The 23312-nt window shown below is 36.4% G+C and overlaps 1 protein-coding gene across 1 annotated transcript in view; it reads left to right on the top strand.

The window, feature by feature from the left end:
* The first annotated feature begins 4216 nt into the window (after positions 1-4216).
* LOC144450346 (uncharacterized) overlaps positions 4217-23312 on the top strand; it is a 94360-nt gene continuing 75264 nt past the window's right edge. Inside the window, exons 1-2 of the mRNA XM_078140948.1 lie at positions 4217-4497; positions 15701-15787. Of these exons, the coding sequence (XP_077997074.1) occupies positions 4468-4497; positions 15701-15787 (117 nt within the window). The 5' untranslated portion in view covers positions 4217-4467. The remainder of the gene's footprint in view (positions 4498-15700; positions 15788-23312) is intronic.

The following is a 23312-nucleotide window of genomic DNA, read 5'->3' as shown; positions in this document are numbered from 1 at the left end:
TAATTTACTCACCCTTAAGAATGTTCCCACCAAATTTCATATTAATCTGCCCAGTACTTCTGGAGTTTAGTTTTTTGACCAAAAAGACACATTTTTAGCCCTTATTTGCATATCACTGAGGGAATCATCATGTCATGAAGATTTCGTAATTTACTCACCCCTTTTTGACCCAAAACCCACGTCTCTGATTCAATCAATTTCATTTGAACAAATTTTTCTAACTAGTCATCAGAAGTAACATGACCACCAAATATCAAAGCAATCGGTCCAGCAGTTTTTTTACTTTAAGCCATTTACACACACACACACACACACACACACACACACACACAGACACACACACACACACACACACACACAGACAAACAGACACTTTGCCATGCCTATAGCACTACTGAACCTAATCAAAAAATGTATTTGAATGAACCACTTTGGTATTGTTGCTTGCAGATTGTGTGGTTGCAGTAATAATGTCATAGCATTGTCATGTCTGCCTTGTTACATTGTACATGTATGTCAAATGACTAACAACAAATTTCAGCAAAGACCGACAATGTGTGTTTTTTTATGTATAGTGTCTCTCTCTCTCTCTGTGTAGAAAATGATGCCCCGGTAGCCTACTAGGTAGACTAGAAATTATTCGTTGGTTTAGAAATTACCGTACCATCCCTGAAAACGCCTAGTGGTCGTAGTTTTCAAAACAGACGACTAGCTGCTAGTCTGATCACAGGGGACAGTGAGCATGTGATAGATTAATCAATCCAATCGCTTTATTGATCGGTTTATTATTCAGTTGATTGTTAGATTGATTGAATGATTAATTTTTGTGATGAAATAAAACTTATTTTGTGTGTGATATTGATCAATTGACTGATTTTTGTTGTGATATTAAACTTTTTCCCCTTCTTTCCTTGGCTACTTTTCTCTCTTTCAGCTGTATATAAATCTCTCTTTATTGACTAAATAAAGACATCTTGTCCATTCTTCTCCTTTTATCTAAATTAAAACACCTTTAATCTTATAATTAGCATTGATTAGTTACTGCGAAAATTTGCTTTATCTCTTATCTTGTTGGAGATTATCACACTCATTCATGTATTAACTCTAGTTTATACTAGTTTATACATGATCGACTGTTTGTCCGGTGTGATAGTCTCCAAGAAGATTAGACATAAAGCAGTACAGTGTGCAGATAGTGCTGTCAACCCTAGATCCCAGTTTAGACCCATTTTGACCAAAAACCTATACCCCATAAAATACATATTAATCACTGATATGAAAATGTCAACCAGCGAATTAGCTGGATGAAACTCAAAGGGAAATTCCCAGAAATGTTTAACTAGTCGAGAATTTACTATGTAGTTCCTTCCAGGACCCCATTTTAGACCAAACAAAATCGAAAATTGTGTAAAGTGGACCCCATTTTAGACTCCTTATCTCTAAAGATACAGTACCCATTTTCGACTTAAGGTTGGAAATCCCACCCCAAGGACAACACATATTTGTATATATATATATATGATAAGCAGGAGTACCCCCAGGGGCCACACTTAGGTATACTCACAATGCACATGACGTGTTGACAAAGCTATAGTCACTTGATATATGAATGCACCGGGAGAGTTCCCAGGCGGTACCAGAAGCCAGTTCTGGTAGGGGTGTGTGGCCAGTCCTGGAAACCCAATGCCCCATTTTAGACCCATTTTGACCAAAATCAATTTTAGACCATTCACAGTCTAGTGCCTATACAGTATCATTACCATTTACATCTCCACTCACAGTCTAGTTCCTATACAGTATCGTTATCATTTACACCTCCACTAACAGTCTAGTTCCTGTACAGTATTGTTACAATTTACACCTTCACTCACTAGTCTAGTTCCTATACAGTATTGTTACCATCAAACGTCCACTCAGTCCCTCATACAGTTAGCATCAATCACAAAATTATGACCGATAACACAGTACCTCATAAAGTTAGTGTTTATTGGAGCAGTTATGTAATGTCCAAATATAGTTATTTGTCAGCTCAGGATGCTACGTATATACTGTTTAGAGTCACTATGGCAGCTGAGGTTCACTGATTGGATGAACAACTTTTTGTGCTGATTGAAGGACTTTGACCAAACTATGGATTAGAAATACTGTACGTATATAAACGATTTTGCTCTGTGATACAACTGAGTTGCACTTACAGTGACAGCAATACAGTTATACACTTATTTTGTAAGTTACTATTACGTCAGACAACTTTGGGTATAATGTGTGTGTGTGTGTGTGTGTGTGTGTGTGTGTGTGTGTGTGTGTGTGTGTGTGTGCGTGTGTGTGTGTCTGTACGGCTTCAACACAAAAACTTCCAGACTGATTTCATTGGTAGTTGGTGACATTACGTGTGGTGTCTAGTTGAGAAATTGTTCAAAGCAATGATCGCATCACAGGTATGGGATTTGGGTCAAAAATGTCATATTTGGTCAAAAAAACTTAAACTCATAAACTTCTGGGCAGATCGGTCAGAAGATGGCGACAAGAAATATTTGTAGTAGATGATGTTAAAGATAACAATGCTGTCAACAGGCATGCTACTTTCGCACAGGGCAGCATGGTAGATTATAACACATCATCAGCTTTTTTCAGCCTGGCTTTTAGAGGCAGAGGACTATATACAGTTTAGTTGTGACAAGTATGTCTTTAAGATTATTGTTCCTTTTTTGTGATATGATTGGCGTGGTCGGGTAGAGTTTGTTCAATGTTACATTATTTTCTAGCAGTTCCCAATATTTCGTTAACGAGTCTTTTAGTTTTGACTTTTTGATGTTGGGACTATATGTTGTCTTGAAAACTAGAGGAATCTCTTGAGTTGGTGTCCGATTTTGGAGATATGTCTCCCTATTTTCATATCGGACCCCTTTTAACGAGCGAAACACTTCTGTTTCGTTGTATCCTCTTTGTGTCAACTTGTTTATGAAGAATTTCAATTTAATCTTGAAATTTTCTTCGTTACTGCATGTTCGTATGCACCTCATCAAGGTATACCACTTTCGTTTCTGAGCTAACCAACGGAAATTTTAATGTAGGGTGCATTTCATTTATTTTTTCACCCAGAATATTAAGTTCAGTTTGTGTGCCACGGAATAGCATGAATATATCATCTCTGAAACGTGTCCAAAGTGATATTTTATCCATGTGTGTTTCAATGATGCGGCACTCAAGTTTGTGGAATGCGATCTCTGGAGACGCTGGTGAGTCCATACTACAATCACATATTTGTTTGTAGTAATCTCCATTAAATTCAAACGTGTTGTATGTTAGGATCTAACAAACCATAGTTGGTTACATGGTAAACGTAATGTCATACATGTATTTAACATTGATGGTGTTCGGAGTCCCCTTCCCCCTCTTTCTACTGGTTGCAGGAATATTGTATGCTGTACGTGACTAAAACCAAAGGTTTTCAGGGGGAGGTGGCCCTAGATCTGAAGTGGCAAGAAAGAAAAACGGGTTGAATGAAACGCTTCCAGATTGCATAGTCTAATTTACAGACCCTTTCTGATACCAACACTTCATGAAAAGTATACCCTTTCTGATACCAACCAGCAAAAAAACGACCCCTTTCACGCGGACCCTCCCCGTATACCCGTCTATGGGAGTTGCCCCCCCCCCCCCCCGGCCAGGGCCCGTAAGCCACGAACCATACACAACAATTGACGTGCTCGACCATGCAGGAAGTTAGGAATGGCGTGATGAGTGTGAAGCTACCAACATATTCATATTCATATTCACTTTCAAAAGTTGACCTATACAATGTGAATATTATGATAGAGTAACAATCATGTTCATCATCAGATTCGAAGTCTTCCGAATGAGAACGAATGCGCGTTTGGCAATGAAATAAATCAATTATATCCAAAAAGACCAATCATAACACAAACACGAAACAAGAACTGAAAAGACAAACTAGTCAGCACTAAATTAAAACATTCTGAATTTAAAAATCTGTGAGCAAAAAACCTAGACAATAGTTTAGGAATGTAGAAATACTGGTATTTCTGTTTGATGAACAAATTAAACATTGGGCAAATAAATATGGGAATGATAATTTATCCCAACAACATATTCACATTGAGCGAAGAGATCAACGTTTGAAAGTGAATATGAATATGAATATGTTTGTAGCTTCGCACGCGTGGTGGAGTTAAGTGGAGTGATGGTATAAGAACAAACGCGCGTAACCTCTGACCGGCTGACTAAAAAGATATGACATCACCGATCTTCTCAATAGGTAATAGTACACACTGTCTTCGTCTGGTAACGTACGCGTTTGCCGATCACGTGTCCACAACAATATTTCCGGGTTAAACAGTTGACCTAATTTCCAAGGACCCGGTGTGATGATGGTAGCCTGTGTGGTCGTCTTCAAGTTTGTAAGATTTACTGCGTTTTGAACAGGGTCAGGGTGAAGTGGGAAATATGGCAGCCACGGAATGGAAGAATCCAGAGGTAAGAGTCTTTCTGATATCATGATTTGTATTATGTATAACTATAAACACACACTGCAGGTTTGTTGTGAATGGCGCTGAGAGCGGCAACTCGTGTACAACTTTGTTCAACTTCTAAACTTATACAGACAGTTTGTACCGTCCATTCCTTTTATGCTAATAAAGTAAGTGTGCAAAATATACGCGACACACAATAAAACGTATCTAGGAGTAGGAGAATATTAGCGTAACGTTAGACCATGAACGTTGGGGAGAGATATCTCCAACGTGTACTGGTACATTTAATACTAATAGTCATGGCGTGATCGAATACAGTGGCCTTGTACCCGTAGTACTTACAATAGCCTAGATGGACTTAGCTACATTTCAGGGGAGTAAGATTTGTACCTTAGTATCCCATAATATCAGACGTACTTGGCATTGCACTTATTATTGTCATTCACACGTAACATGTCTAACCTCACCTCGTAAGGTCAGTAAATCACCAGTCACGTGAAACTGGGTCATCTGGGGTCAAAGCAGGACACGACTGTTTATTGTGTAACTTTACTCGTGTGATGTTTCACATACATGTATATCGTTCTCGATATCCTCTGCATTTCACAATTTGTAGGAGAGTGTGAATGTCTGAACACGACATGAAAGGATTTACTATGAATACAAGTGTGTAGCAGGGATGCAATCATTTTGAAAAGGGCCAATGAAAATTTATCACATGATTTTGTTGTTTTTGGATTGAGTAGTCATAAAGTGCAGCTTAAAATTATCGCTACTTGATGATGTAAAATACTTAGTAGGTACTGAGGTAGTTGCAGGGTAAATAAGTAAGGGATCGGTCAGTTTCATCGGCCGGGGGATGGGGGTGGGGGTGGATTGGTAAGGGGGGGGGGGAGTTACCCTGTTTTTGAAATTGGCAGGGGGGTCATGCTGTTTTGAAAATTGTGGATGGGGGGGGGGGTCACCGTGTTTTGGATGGTGATGAAATAAAAAAGTCTGTGTCTACAATGGCATATAGCCTTGTCTGAAATGTGGTACATGTAAATATTTGTTCTTGTCCCTGTTTCTTACATCAGTTCTTTAATATTATTAAGAATTCAAACATAACTATACGTATACATATACATATATTTAATATCTAGCTACCACACTAGTTACAGAACATGTCATATAAATGCTTGGCTGTTTCACAATGAATGCTTCACTTACATTGTACATGTATATTGCACTTTGGGACAAAGGTGAACTTCAATGTTTTGTTATGGTAATCTTCATAGATAGTTTATAAAAGAAGTTAATCTAAATTATTCTACTTGTCAGTTTGAACTTGTCAGAATGGATTAATACACTTTCTATTTTGGACACTACATGTCATTGACACTACAAATCACCACATCTCATCTGATTCCAGTTTCTATTTTATACACTAAGTATGGCCACCTAAATTTCTCTAACATACCGGTGACTTTACTATACATACGATATTAATGCCTATATACTTCTTTACTTCGATATCTATACTTCCAAACTAGTTAGCAGATTTGGCTGAAAGTTAATGGGGATGCATCAGGGGATGTGTAGATGAAAGTGTATTCACAACATGATGATCCCATCAGCGATATGCAAATTAGGTGTAAAATCTCAATTTGGGTCAAAAACTTATATCTTGAAACCGCATGGTGAACGGTGGGGATGGAGGGGATGGAGGGTTATTCTACAGTTATTGTTGACAACACTGAAATGATGATGCATATTACAAAGAAAACGTGGATGGGTAGGTATGAGAATAAAGATAAACAAATGTATGCAAATATGCTTAGCAACAAGACCACGCCATAGCAACAGCCAAATACAGTTGTCCTACAATGCCATTGGTGCTACTTTTATTCTTTTAGGGTTCTATAGAAACACACACATATATACATGTATATATATATATATATATATATAATCAAAGTTGGTTGGTTGGAACTTGAGGTGCTTGGTTGTAACTCCGAGTTTCACGCTCAATGCGTTCATCAGACGTTCATCCCGCCCTGCTTACCCAAGCATCGAGCACTCTATTCTACGAGTTTGATACTATTTACTATATATATATATATATATATATATATATATATATACATATATATATACACACGCACGCACACACACATACATACATACATACATACATACATACATACATATATACACACACATATACATACATACATACATACATACATACATGCATACATACATACATACATACATACATACATACATACATACATACATGTAAAATGATGTTGTTTTACTTTTTATGATTAACTGTATTCATCCAGTCATATTTTGATGGATGCAGGAGATTACACCACGCTCTACAGATAAGATAACTTTACTTTACTAAGTTACAAACTGTTGCCGTAATAGTACATATAGATATAGTTGTGATGTAATTCAGTAGTATAACCTGTAAGTAGTTTTTACAGCAGAATTTCCATCTAGCAGTATATCTTTCTCAACAAATATGAACTTTATTGCAATTTGCCAAAATAGTTCCAGGTTGATATACAGAAAGAGTTGTAGTTTGATTTTAGTTTAGTCTATACTGTAATTTATTAATGCATCATATATTCAAACACCACATGTTACATTGGCAAATATTCAAGTTGTATTCTTTTTTTAATGTTTCTGACATGAAATTTATCAAATGAACATAATATCTTTAGAGACATGTAATACAAATATTAGAGCTTGGATCTTTTGTTAAATGCCTTTGGTGTAAATATACAATCAGTACTCCGCTATGCATAGTGTTTATTATATCCTTGCATTGAAGGCATATAACCCAATATCAAGACATTAATATTGATATTTACTGATATGCTATCACCACTCTCTCTGTTACAAATTCTAAAACCATTGTTTTCAGTAGAATGATTACTATGTATCACAGTTTGGATTTTGAAAATCCTAAACTCTTTAACTACATGTACCCACACTCAGCATACTGTTAGTAACTGACAAAAATGTAATTATGTGTGGTGCCATTCACAGTACTTGTATTATTTACCATGAATCTTATTTTTGAGAAGAATAACATATATCATATGAAGATATAACTACCACAAATGGTCTCAGGGTGTAGCTTGGCACTTTATCTGTAAACAGGTTTATTAGTTATATTAGCTATGGTGTGAGAATGTTTATGTGGATTTAAGTAAAACTAGGGATGGTCTTTGGTTTAATTATTATGACACTGTACAGAAATGAAGGTGTAACTGATGGACACTGGACTACACCTTCAATGTGATAATTTCTCACAAGATGGAGGCATGGCAGTCTGATAAACTTATTCTACCTTCAATGTGATAATTTCTCACAAGATGGAGGCATGGCAGTCTGATAAACTTATCCTAGATAGTCTAAAATCCATATCACTAATATCACATTCTTAATTTTATCTGAGTTTAAAATGAACTATGAAAAACACCAGCAACATTGATTGTGTCTAGTTTTTAGCACAACTGAACTGAGGTTCAGTAATTCTATAGGGATCGCTTGGCATCTGTCTGTCTGTCTGTCTGTGTGGATGTGAGTGTAAACAACTTAAGTTAAAAACCGCTGAACCGATTGCCATGATATTTGGTGGGTCAGGAATTGAAAGACAAATGAATAAACATTTAAACATGTATGCAAATGTGCCTAGCAACAAGACCACGCCCATAGAAACAGCCAAATAATCAAAACAAGTCTTATACAAATTTCTTTGGGAGATGTAGTGTATTGAAATATCTATTTATAAAGATTAATATCTGTATTTTTCCAGTTCAACAATATGAAATAAACTAAAAAAGTAAATAATTTTTTTCCCATGTATTGTGTACTTTAAAGGGGAATGCCACTCTAGGAAATGTAGACATATATGTAAACTTTGAGTTGTAGTCAGTCAATTTAAGATTTTACATCACTTAATCTTGGAAAAATAAAAAAGAAAGTTGACCACATTTTCCTTCAAATTTGGAAAAGGATAACAAATTCAAAAACATTTAAAAATTATGAGACCAAAAAAGTTCTCCCAAGGGACTGGTTTTGGTGTAAAATGTGTATGTACATGTGATCAATACTAATGAGCACACTATGTTCAACCATTCCATATTTATGAGGATAGGCCATGAGACAATTCATGTCTGTTAACTCTTTGAGCACCATTTGACGAGAATTATCCACACGATGAGGTAACTCAAAGCTAGTTATAACAGGTTAACATAACTCAAAGTTTGAAGCCTTTACTGAGGGGTCAGCTATCAGATATGAGTAAGCTAGGGAGTCACACACCCATTCTGTGATAGTATGTAAATTTGACCGTTTGCCCCAAGAAAACCAGGATTTTTACATGAAATTTGAGCAAAACTTGTAAAAAAAAGTCTTGTGTTTCTCCTTCAAAATACTGAATACATAGCAAGAATCCTATGATTTTTGTTTATCGAAGGCCATTTTGAATATTTAATGAGGTCATGTGACATAAATTTGCATATTTTGGGGATCAGTGTTTCATTTTGATTTAAAAGATATATTATTTTATCACATAAATATGTGCGTATCTTCTACTGTGTGACGTCAAACTGGTGATTTCAGAGCATGACAGCACAAGTCATATTCAGACAATTCTACTTACGTTTTAAACTAAATTCGGTATTACATGTACATTGCAAGGTTATAACCGATAATTTTGGTTGAGAAACCACACAACAGTATGACCGATACCATACATATGGTAAGCTTGACCTCGCGACAGGTCACGTGATTATGTAATTTGCATAGCTGTCAGGCGCCATTTTTAATATGCGATGAAGAATATAGTGCGTTTAATTGATTCAGTATTCGTATAATACGATTTAAAATTTTAGAAAAATACGCGGAAATACTTAGTTATGTGATAAATATATAATCCCATGAAATCAATGTTAGTTTTGTGTCATAATGCTCCTCGTATGATTCCGCGGACTACAAATTCTCGCCTACCGGCTCGAATTTGTATAAGTCCGCGGAATCATACTCGGAGCATTATGACGTAAAACTAACATTGATTTCATGGGATTATATATAAATACCAGGTCATACTTGGTCAGTTTGGACATTATGTAATATGATACTTTCACTGTTTGCATGTCATACAGATATATCAAATTACCATATGTTTACCATATACATGACCACTAAAAACCAAGACTTTGTGTCCAAATATTTACATATTAGATAATATTTGCAGATCATTAATCCACAGGTTTTTGACATTGAACACCAAAGTGAATGAAATATCAAGATTTTTTTTAGGTTTACAATGAGACAAATCATGTGTGTTAATGAGGACTACCAATAAACAATAGATAGTCAATAATTTTTACTTTTTAATTTTAGTTAATTAATTATGTGTAATGTAAGTGATGTAAATTCATACAATGTCTAACTACAACTCAAAGTTTACATAAATGTCTTCATTTCCTGGAGTGGTATTCCCCTTTAATATCCCCAGCCTGAATTAAAGGTGACAAATCAGATTAGATGACAAAATTTAAATATGACATTTCAGATTTATCAGTATAGAATTACAAGTACAGTACCCAGTTTACTTGTCTGGTGATTAACTACACAACACTTGTTTAACCAATCAATGTTTGTAATACTATCTTTGTTAAGGTATCACTGAGTTTATATTTATGGCCAATTGACTATACATATACAACACTCATTCCACCAATCAATGTTTGTAATACTATCTCTGTTAATGTATCATTGAGTGTATCTTTATGGCCAATTTTGTAATACCTGTACTGAAAACTGGATACTCCATATACAATATCGTCATATATTTGTTGGCCTAGAATCCGGGCAATTTGGGATTTTGAATTTTGGTTATGGGATATAACCAAAATACACAATCCTCATTTGCCTTGATTCTGTGGCTAAACATTTGTGAGAAAAGCACCTCAAAAGTTGGTGTTTTCAAAATTGCTTGTTTTAACCTCATTAGTCTAACCTGAGCTCTGTACTTCTGACTGCCTAGAATCAAGTGAAAGCAGCAAGTTGTCATAGACTGTTCTATAAAAGTTGATAAATTATTAAAGCTAAAGTTAGCTACAACTGGAATTATTTTTTGGAACTGTCATTTCGATATAATGACATTCATCCTGAAAAGTATGTAATCAACTATCGGTAATTGTATAAATGTGAGTCACAACATAATAAGAGGTAGGAGAATACACAATTTTGGTTCGTCAAATAAACAGTCACTCACTGCTACTTGTGTAATGACTGGTAGTCGCTTGCAAAATTCTCACTCTATAAACTACTGTGATACTGTAAGTATAAAAGAATATTATGGTATTCCTTAGTATAGAATACATTAGATAACAGGGTATGGGCTTTGCATATAAATTACTGACCATTAAACAAGTTACAGTCAGTGGTACATACAGGTAACAAAAAATAACCCCCCCCCCCCCGAAAAAAAAAAGAAAAAAAAAAAAGAAGAAAAAAGATAGACGTTTCAGACCATGCCCCTTTAATGGTTCCAATCCAGAAAAGTGGTGTTACTGGAGAAATGAATGTATTTTTGTGAACTTTGGATGCACACCAATATTATTAGTTTGCTCATTGAAGACTAAAAATGAACCAAGAGTCATCATGACTATACAAATTGTCATCTAAAACCAAAAAACTCTCAGGAAATACAATTATTTCACTGAGTGGTGTTCCCCTTTAACTCATTTTTAGCACAACTGAATTGATAAGGTTCAGTAGTGCTGTAGGGATCGCTAAGTGTCTGTCTGTCTGTGTGTGTGTGTGTTTGTGCGTGTGTGTGTGTGTGTGTGTGTGTGTGTGTGTATGTATGTGTGTGTGTGTGTGTGAGTGAGGATGTGTGGATGTGTGTGTGTGTGTGTGAGTGAGGATGTGTGTGTGTGTGTGTGTGTGTGTGTGTGTGTGTGTGTGTGTGTGTGTGTGTGAACAACTTAAAGTAAAAAACTGCTAGACCGATTACTTTGATATTTTGTGGTCATGGTACTTGGTTGTCTAGTTGGGAAATTGTTCAAATGAAAATGATCGCATCAGAAATGTCCATTTTACATTTGAAAATGTGTTTTGTTGTATTACAAAATACTTTGACTTCAGCCTGGAAATGTAAGATTCTTGTTTTATTGATGTAATGAAATCATTAAATCTTTTATGGGCTACTTCACATGTCAGTGTCAATGGCGTAAAGATTAACATCTGTTTAAGGTTGCTTGGCAACCTAGGCCTGTTAATATCCAAAAGTGAAGTCACATGCTAAAATATTGATACCTCACCTACAGCAACCTCCAATTGATGGCGTATGTGGGGAATATAACAACAGGGTTGTGTAGGCAAATTAAAGATTTGGCAGGTGAACACATATATGCTAAAGCTACTACAATATAGACTATACTCATAGCAACAATGAATTAGTGATATATATATGTGTTGTACAATAACATCATTGGTATAAGGCAAGTGGATAGATGTGCAATCATGATAGATGAATGTTTAGAGTGGCTGGCTAGGAATCTGCAGGTTGCAGATTGTAGGGTCATGATGGTTGAATGTTTAGAGTGGCTGGCTAGGAATCTGCAGGTTGCAGGTTGTAGGGTCATGATGGTTGAATGTTTAGAGTGGCTGGCTAGGAATCTGCAGGTTGCAGGTTGTAGAGTCATGATGGTTGAATGTTTAGAGTGGCTGGCTAGGAATCTGCAGGTTGCAGGTTGTAGAGTCATGATGGTTGAATGTTTAGAGTGGCTGGCTAGGAATCTGCAGGTTGTAGGGTTGAGCCCGTTGCTGGCATTTGTTTCTGAATGACTAAAGTTCTTGGGTAAGATTTGAACCACAATTGCGCTTTGGTTAACCTAGCTGTATTAATTGGGGACCTGGTAGGATAGATGTTGAAATGTGAATGCTTTAATCTTGTGCACTCATAGAGGCTGCAATGGATTGTATGCTATAACGCCATAACGCCATTGTCATTAATTTATTTATTTAAATACATCTATCCATTTAAAGTCTGTTGGCTTGGTTACCCAGCCTCTTGCCGTTGAACTTTGGATGCACACCAATATTATTAGTTTGCCCATTGAAGACTAAAAAGGAACCAAGAGTCATCATGACTATACAAATTGTCATCTAAAACCAAAAAACTCTCAGGTAATACAATTATTTCACTGAGTGGTGTTCCCCTTTAACTCATTTTTAGCACAACTGAATTGATAAGGTTCAGTAGTGCTGTAGGGATCGCTAAGTGTCTGTCTGTCTGTGTGTGTGTGTGTGTGTGTGTGTTTGTGTGTGTTTGTGTGTGTGTGTGTGTTTGTCTGTCTGTGTGTGTTTGTGTGTGTGTGTGTGTGTGTGTGTGTGAGTGTGTGAGTGTGTGAGTGTAAACAACTTAAAGTAAAAAACTGCTAGCCCAATTGCTTTAATATTTGGTGGTCATGTTACTTCGATTGTCTCATTGGGAAATTGTTCAAATGGAAATGATGGCATCAGAAATGTGTATTTTACGTTTGAAAATGTGATTTGTTGTATTACAAAATGCTTTGACTTCAGCCTTGAAATGTAAGATTCTTGTTTTATTGATGTAATGAAATCATTAATTCTTTTATGGGCTACTTCACATGTCAATGTCAATGGCGTAAAGATTAACATCTGTTTAAGGTTGCTTGGCAACCTAGGCCTGTTAAATATCCAAAAGTGAAGTCACATGCTAAAATATTGATACCTCACCCACAGCAACCTCCAATTGATGGCGTATGTGGGGAATGTAACAACAGGGTTGTGTAGACAAATTAAACATTTGGCAGGTGAACACATACATGCTAAAGCTACTACAATGTAGACTATACTCATAGCAATAATGAACTAGTGATATATATATATTGTACAATAACATCATTGGTATAAGTCAAGTGGATAGATGTGCAATCATGATGGTTGAATGTTTAGAGTGGATGGCTAGAAATCTGCAGGTTGCAGGTTGTAGAGTCATGATGGTTGAATATTTAGAGTGGCTGGCTAGGAATCTGCAAGTTGCTGGGTTGAGCCCGTTGCTGGCATTTGTTTCTGAATGACTAAAGTTCTTGGGTAAGATTTGAACCACAATTGCACTTTGGTTAACCTAGCTGTATTAATTGGGGACCTGGTAGGATAGATGTTGAAATGAATGTGAATGCTTTAATCTTATAGAGGCTGATTGTATGCTCCCCAGGGAGTTGAGGAAGTAAAGGGCCATTGTGCCACTATAGGTCTGTGCCATGGAGTAATAATTGTAAAGCTCTTTGAGGATGTGATTATTATAGATTTGTGCTATAATGCCATTGTCACTAATTTATTTAAGTACATCTATCCATTTAAAGTCTGTAGTCTTGGTTACCCAGCCCCTTGCCATTGGGGGAGCTACTCCCCCCTCCCAGCAGGCAGCTACACCCCCCAGCAGGCAACAACACCACCCAGCAGGCAGCTACAACCCCCCCAGCAGGCAGCTACAAACCTCCCCCCCAGCAGGCAGCTACAAACCTCCCCCCCCCAGCAGGCAGCTACACCCCCTGCCCCAGCAGGCAGCTACACCCCAAGCAGGCAACTACACCCCCTGCCCCAGCAGGCAGCTACACCCCCAGCAGGCAACTACACCCCCTGCCCCAGCAGGCAGCTACACCCCCAGCAGGCAACTACACCCCCTGCCCCAGCAGGCAGCTACACCCCCAGCAGGCAGCTACATCCCCCCAGCAGGCAGGTACACCCCCAGCAGGCAGCTACATCCCCCCAGCAGGCAGGTACACCCCCAGCAGGCAGCTACATCCCTCACCCCTGAAACAATAAAGTCTGTAGCTGTGAAATGGTTTGGTGTAATACAGTGACGTCATACATGAATACATATCTTGTAAATATTTAAATGTATCTGATGACATGGTCAGATTTAAATTTCCTCAAAATTTGTAAATATGTATTATCATGTAATTCTTTAGTCTGTAAGGTACACCATGATGGGGCGCCCTCACACATCAGAGGCCAGTGAGGGCGGAACGTCACGACATATCTTACAGTCTAGTAATTCTTAGAAACCATAACACAGATACATGTGTTAATATTCTAATTAACATAGAGTATATATCAGTTGTCCATCATCAATATAGCTTTTTAATGTTACATGTTTTAGCATTGTGAATACATTACAAATGTTATAACGCACAATCAGTTCAAAGTAATTTTTAGCATTGAGCTTTTCATCTGTCTTGTTGACGACCTTTGCCAGAATGACTTTCATTGTTACAGCTGACCAATCTGCTGACCATACCGCCACCTAGTGGTCAGCTTTAACTAGATTTTGACAGATTGAAAACTTAATGCTAAAACAACTTTGAACTATTTGTGTCTTATAACCTTTATAAATCATTTGATCTACAAAGCTAATCTAATGATTTTTGTCATACCATTACGTAAAGTCTTTCCGGGTTGTTGTGATTTGACAAAATGATAATGATCTCAAATCAAACTGTTCAAATCAACCCTACCTGTGTTTTACAATAATCATATGTTTGAATTGAAGTGACAAATAAATGTGTTTTATATGGATTGATATTAATTAAAATAGATTGATATAAATGACATATTAATCATATAATATTACATAATATCATTTGTGGGAATGATAAAATAGACAGCTACCTTATGTATATTTTTGATATATATATTTAAATGTTGTCTAAAAGGAAATATTAAAATATTAATAAAGTGGCCATATGGATGAGAATTATGTATTTATTTTGGATTTTTAATTGATAATACAACTTTACTGTTTTCCTAATTTAACAAATAATGTAAAATAACATATTATAAATATCAAGACCTTGTTTGTAACTCATTTGATTACAAAAAGATGCATAATAACAAACATTTTAGACATATTTTATTGATTTTCAATTTACAGAGTTACAAACAAGGAATTGGTAGATATTATTTCACATTATTTTTTTTTTCAATTAGAAAATACGGTAAAGTTGTTTTATAAATTCAAAATTCAAAATAAATACCTAATCCTCATTAATTTGGTCACTTTAACACTGGGTTTGCAGTAAGTATATTTTTAATGTAATTTTGACATGATTTTGTGAAACTGGTGTAAATTAGTCTAATCATTGTATGTGTTTGTTTTATATTAGGATCTCATTGATGCTGTTAAAAGTGGAGATATAGAGAAGGTTAAATTCTACTTGAAGAATGGTTATGATGTGAATTATGCAGATTGGGTAAGTGTATCAGTACATAAATCAGATCATTGCCTATAAATGAATCATGGGTAAGTGTATAAATAAGTAGCTCATTGCTAATAATAAAACAATATTTTAGTTACAAAACAACATTGATTGCAGAGTGGTTGACATAAAGATAAGATGATTACAATGGAATATTGACAACAATAGCTAAACAGGCATTAATGTTAAAAATGTTTGCAATTATCAGATTTGATAGAAAACTGCAACTTTTTGTGTGAAACGTGTTGCCCAAGTCCATGAAATTATTTATATATATAGTTATATCTGACAAGTCGTTGCAAATTTAATCTATGCATTAGGTGATACCACATCTAAGGAAAGACTTTAAACTACAGTAAGCTAAAAATGTAACAAAATAAAACGTGTCATGGTAATTTTTAAGACATTGAAATGAAAACAAAACACACTTATGATCCAGTTAAAAATAATGTTTTTGTCCAAAAGATATTGCCTACTTTAAACAATAAAGAACAAAAGTGAAACAGAAGTACAGTAACAAGTATTCTATAATGTGAGATATTTTGTTGGCGGAATATGTAACTTGGAATTTGTCATAGATGTGCTATTGACAAATCACCGTTATTAATTGACAGATGTCATTGACTGAGCCATGTGCATTAGCAATTGTGTGACAATCTACAACAAACAAATCAAATTGTCATACATTATAGTGCATATTGAATGTCAACATTTTAAATGTACGATCGGTTCTCTTATACGTAATCTTGGCTGACATTCAAATTATGGTGAAAATTCTGGTCATGAGATCACTATAATACACATGATCAGTATCCCAAAGGACAGAGATGCTGTGTCTTTGTTTTTAGCACAACTGACTGAGGTTCAGTAGTGCTAGCGCCATGGAGAAATGTGTGTGTGTGTGTGTGTGTGCGTGCGTGCGTGCGTGCGTGTGTGTGTGTGTGTAAATGACAAAGTCAAAAACCGTCAAACCGATCGGCTTGATATTTGGTGGGGACACTACTTAGGGTGTCTAGATGAAAAATTCCTCAAATGAAAGCGATCGCATCAGAGATGTTTTTTTTTTTTTTTTTTAAAACATGATTTATTGTGTTAAAAGATGCTTTGACTCGGCCTAGAAATGAAAGATTCTTGTTTTATTGATGAAATGAAACCATTAAATCTTTTATGGACTACTTCACATCTCAATGTCAAAGGCATCAAGATTAACCTCAGTTTGACGTTGCTTGGAAACCTGTTTAGCACAACTGGGCTGAAGGTTCAGTAGTGCTTTAGGCATGTCTGTCTGTCTGTGTGTGTGTGTGTGTGGGGGGGGATGTGTGTGTGTGTAAATAACTTAAAGTAAAAAACTGCTGGACCGATTGCTTTAAATTAATATTTGGTGGTCATGTTACTTTGGGTGTCTAGTTGGGAATTTTGAAAATTGATAGCATCAGAGATGTGTGTTTTAGGTAAAAAAAAAATTGTTTTTGGTCAAAAAACTTAAACTTCAAAACTACCGTGGAGATTGGCCTGAAAGTTTTTGGAAACATTCTTAGGGGTGAGTAAATTAAGGTTTGTTCATGACATGATGATTCCCTTAGTAATATACAAATTAGGGCTAAAAATGTGTCTTTTTGGTCAAAAACCTATCATTCCAAAACTATTGAGGGGATTGGGCTGAAATTTAACAAGGATGCATCTGTTGGTGTATAGATGAAGAAATATTAAGCATATAATGATCTCATCAGTAATATGCAAATTAAGTGTAAACATGTGAATTTTGGTCAAATATGTATATCTCAAAAAGTACTTGGTCAATGAGACTGAAACTTGGTGAAATGTTTCTAGAAGTGTTATTCCACAGATTTTCTTCAAAATATTTTGACACAATTGGCCTTAGCAATCATGACCAATCCCTTAACAACAACCAAATGGCAGTATATTTTGGTCAAACAATATCATCTGGTAGGAAAGTGAGTAATCATTCAAAAAATGTATCCAAATTTGCCTAGCAACATGACCACGCCCATAGCAACAGCCAAATGATCACGTATATTGCAAAGATAGCAACATGGTTGAATAGGCAACTGGATAGTCATTCAGCAAATGAACACCTATTGTTAGCAAGGACAAACATATGGATAAACATTTTTGGAAAACTGCAGTTGTGCTACAATGCCATTGGCGGTATTTTTTAAAATTTTAGTGACACTACAGTGACTAAAACACAAGCAATCTTGTAGAACGAGAACAAATACTATGAACCTGTCACAATGATCTCTAACTTAACACTACACCATGAGTTTTTCAAATCTTCCTATCATCATTTTTCTGCTTCTGTATTTTGTTATAAACAAAACAAACTTGATATCTGTCCATTTCCTATGACTGAGAACAGGTTACTTTTGTTTACATTCTTGACATTCTCATTTTCCTGGAACATTCTGGAGACTGATATCTACTGCGAAATGTTGTAAAGCAGCAGCCTTCTCATTATCTGGCCACTTCTTTCTTTTGTATGTGCCTGAAATTAAATTACAATAAAAAGTTCTTGTTGATGTTTTACAGCCAAATCTTTCTAAATATGTGTTGAACATATAATTTAGGTTCCAGAAACTTTTCATGAAGTGTCTCTCCTAAATTAATAGCATTGTTAAGAGTCCGTTGTTACTCACATGACTTGCAAACTGAGAAGGGGCAACCCATCTGCTGATCAGAGAAGTGGAAAACCCCATACCAATGATACTTTTTCTATATTGGAAGCTAAGGGCGTGGTAAAAAAATAACCTATTGTATATAATTTGAGGCAGTCAATTTGATATAAAAAGCATAATTAAGCCTGTACCAGCTACATCTAGGATTTTCTTATTTCTTCAAATAACCAGAGATATATTCACTAAAAATTTGTCAGTTAATTATATTATGAAAAAGATATTGTATGTGTTAATTCAGGGGGGGGGGGGGCACGATACCTACCACGTGATATGGTTTGACCCCTAGAACAATAGAGCGTGACCCCGCTGCACTACAACTTAGTACAAGCGAGTATTTCCCGTTTTTCAATGAATTTTGAGTGTATATGTAAATAATTTCTCAAGATAAATTCCACATTTGTTGTAAAGCTATAAAGCATCATCCCAAACTGCTTAAATAATATCAAAAACGTCCAGTTGTGAAATTATTTATGTTCGAATGCAGGAGACAGGTCAAACTACTTAGTCAGAGCTTTCGACGAACGCTATTTTCCGATGGTTTTTTCACAGAAGAACACCATGTATTCAATGAAAAAAAATCAACATTTATACATTTTGATTCATGATATTTACGATATATCTTGCCACCACTAAATGCTCCACGAATAATGACTGTACGGCAGCGTCAAAGACTAGTCGAAACTGTCTTAATTTCAAGATGGCGACGCACGCCTCGTCATATTCCTATAAGGGGTAGACCATTTGATATCCTGGGGGGGGGGGGCTTGGAAGATTTCGGGGGGAAAACAGATGCCAAGTGGAAAAAAAATCCGGATATGAGTGGGTGATGGAAAAAAAAAGATGGACCACTGCTTCTAGGAAAAAAAATATCTTGATAGGGAAATGATGCACAGGATCGAGTATACTGTTCAACCTGCTCGTACCTCTCCAACCAGGACACTTGTCAAATCATGACAAACAGTTTCAAACACGTCAGGGACCAGTCAGTTTCGTTAGCCTGTGGTACATATATATATTTGTTCTTGTCTCTGTTTCTTTCATGAATGGTTTAAATATTACTTCATGTAAGGGTTCAAACATAACTATACATACAATTATACATATAATACATGTATTACCTAGCTACCACACTAGTTATATGTAATTTTTTGGCTGTTTCACAATCAGTGCTTCACTTATCTTGCACTTTGGGGCAAAAGTGAACTTGACTGTTTTGTAGCAGTAATCTTCATACTATTACTATCACTATTGGATAGTTTATAAAAGAACTTAATTATTGTCTGAAAGTGTCTGTGAATGGCCTAAACATTGCCTTTAGAAGTAAAAATCCTCCAGGGCCCTAGAACCCCCCCCCCCCCATTCACACACACTCACACAAGAGGTACACATATTCCAGTCTCAAAGCTCTTCCTCTACAGCTTACTGTCAGATGCTATGAAACTTTATTCATGGGGTCAGTGACTTTTTGTTGGCCCAATGGAAAATAACACTGACACCCCCATCCCCCAAGCTGGAGAAACTGACCGGTCTATCTAAATGTCTGAGCTCACCAATCAAGTTTCCGATTTGTATTTACAGTGTGTCATCATACCATGGCATAAAAACTGTCAATGATGTTTATTTAATTGAAAATCAAATATGTATGAAATATGTAGTTTTCTAAATAAAATCTGTGTGTGATAGAACAGCATCTTTTTACTCTCTGTATTACCCTGTGTGAAAACCAAACAGAAAATTGTGGCAACGAATGTAGGCGTTCAACGTTGACGTAAAAAAAAATCCGGATATCTCAAAGAAGCAAAGAAAAAAAAAGTTGCCAGCATAGGCGAAGGAGAAAAAAAATAATTCTCAGGCAAGCAGGTGGGAAAAAAAATAATGACTCCACCAATCTTCCAAGCACCCCCCAGGATATCGAATGGTCTACCCCTAATGTAACGTTGTACTAGTAATAGTACCATACACTTTCGAACAAACCACTTTGCCAGAAATGCTGTTATAAATACACAAAACACCGTAAATCTCACATTTTTATTTTATTTTATATAATACATTTTTCGTGTCATTGTCGTATAACTAGGGCCACCCTGGATACATTATGCAGCAATCACATATAAAGTTTCTTACGGGAGTACTCCTCACACTCTCTGCAAGAAATGCGTCGAAGGCACAACCAGTTTCATTTCACTGGGAACAGCACGTATCTGAAACAATACACATGTAAAAATGTTAAACAACTACATAGTTTACTTGTCGACACGAGTGAAACTTCATTTTTCAGTAAGTACGGCAAGACAGAGAACGCAGAAAGAACGTAAACTTATGGGTGTTAGACCGCGGGTGCGGTACGTTATGCCAGGCGTAGTGCACTGATCACCTAGACCTGACCTCGAGCTTGCACACTAGCGTACTAGACGTAGACGTCGCTTGCTGGACGTTGAATGTCACAACTATCACAGTCATTAATTATCAATGGACATGTAGGTATCCAACAAATGCTGCCTTGAAGTTGATTCTAGAAAATGGAATATCCATGTGCTTTTTTCATTTTGGTAAAAACGCGACCGCGACCTACCGAACTACAAATACAATGAACTGCAGGCCGGCATGTACACGTACGGTACGGTATACACGGTCACGTCGCTGAATACTTTTCGATCTGATTTGGTACCAGTACACATAATAAATTACGATGGCAAAAATAAAGGAAAGACGAATTTAAAACGTATGAAACGTGAAAATGTACGTACCTTGTCAATCTGTTGTCAACAGCGAATTTGTATCCGGTAGTACACAGTGCTTGGGGTAGGCAGGAAGTGCACTCGACAGTGTATCAATACTGAATGAGCTTCATTGCGCTGACGCGATAGCGTGTCACGTGACTGGCATCGTCCCCCCCTGTGTTAATTAGTAGTCAATATTATCTGTAGGTAGTGTAGTGTTCAGTTTAAATCTTGAGCGAAAACTGGGTTTTATCTGTCATCATGTGCATTCTACTAGTTGTAACTGGATTATCATTTTGCAATCAGATAACCACAATATATTCACAGTAAACTGTAACAAGTCTTCAGTCTTTCTTTTTCTTATAATGCCAATGATAGGCTGGATGATGATGATATATTGGAACTCTGAATTGTTTTTGCACAATGTGAGGACTTGGTTGCTGCCCTATCAACATGTCTCTTACTGGCAACTGTTACATGCATTTTGGCCAATATTTTTCTTCATGGCAGCCCTCTTGGTTGATGTTGTCAATTGTATATCATTGCCTATCTCTGAACTATCAGGCACTATAATGTTATCTGGTATTGGTGTACATTCTGAACTTGGATCAGTTTATTGATCTGAATCACTACAATCAGTTAAGTCAACTCTGTCTGGGGAAGGCATGTAGTCTGGATCAGCATCATCAATAATGTCAACTTCAGAGTCTGTATAATCAACAATATTATTGCAACAATTAGCCTTATCTGATGTTACCAAAGGGATACATGTGTCTATGATTCTATTTGATGTTGAGTTTTCAGTCTGAATGTTATCAATTTCCCTAGTTACTTTGGCCTTTGGTACACCTACAGATTTAGGAAACACTGTTGACTCTAATTGTTGTTTCTTATTTTTCATCATGAATATTCTAGTGTGCATTGGCAGGATATCAAATACTTCTGATGAATCAGATTCCAAGTAAGTCTCAACAGCATACACATCACTTGATGGCTTAGGCTTTTTCAATATTGAGTCATCAACATCCATAGGTGAGTGAATTACTGGTGTGAGACTTTGCAGGGCAGGAAAGGTTTCAAATGTATTAGTCTCATAGTATGTTAACACACTCATCACTTTGTACATCTCTGTCTTTGAACTATGTACTGATCGGTAGTTTAGTGTCTATCAACTGTGTACTGATTGGTAGTTAGGTGTCTATCAACTGTGTACTGATTGGTTGTTCAGTGTCTATCAACTGTGTACTGATTGGTTGTTCAGTGTCTATCAACTGTGTACTGATTGGTAGTTCAGTGTCTTTCAACTGTGTACTGATTGGTTGTTCAGTGTCTATCAACTGTGTACTGATTGGTAGTTCAGTGTCTTTCAACTGTGTACTGATTGGTTGTTCAGTGTCTTTCAACTGTGTACTGATTGGTTGTTCAGTGTCTTTCAACTGTGTACTGATTGGTTGTTCAGTGTCTTTCAACTGTGTACTGATTGGTAGTTAGGTATCTATCAACTGTGTACTGATTGGTTGTTCAGTGTCTTTCAACTGTGTACTGATTGGTAGTTAGGTGTCTATCAACTGTGTACTGATTGGTTGTTCAGTGTCTTTCAACTGTGTACTGATTGGTTGTTCAGTGTCTTTCAACTGTGTACTGATTGGTTGTTCAGTGTCTTTCAACTGTGTACTGATTGGTAGTTAGGTATCTATCGACAACTGTGTACTGATTGGTTGCTCAGTGTCTATCAACTGTGTACTGATTGGTAGTTAGGTATCTATCAACTGTGTACTGATTGGTTGTTCGGTGTCTATCAACTGTGTACTGATTGGTAGTTCAGTGTCTTTCAACTGTGTACTGATTGGTTGTTCAGTGTCTATCAACTGTGTACTGATTGGTTGTTCAGTGTCTATCAACTGTGTACTGATTGGTAGTTAGGTATCTATCAACTGTGTACTGATTGGTTGTTCGGTGTCTATCAACTGTGTACTGATTGGTAGTTCAGTGTCTTTCAACTGTGTACTGATTGGTAGTTCAGTGTCTTTCAACTGTGTACTGATTGGTTGTTCAGTGTCTATCAACTGTGTACTGATTGGTTGTTCAGTGTCTATCAACTGT

This window comes from Glandiceps talaboti, chromosome 19 (genome assembly GCF_964340395.1).
Source record: "Glandiceps talaboti chromosome 19, keGlaTala1.1, whole genome shotgun sequence".
Lineage (NCBI taxonomy): Eukaryota > Metazoa > Hemichordata > Enteropneusta > Spengelidae > Glandiceps > Glandiceps talaboti.
This window is presented reverse-complemented; position numbering and strand designations above follow the sequence as displayed.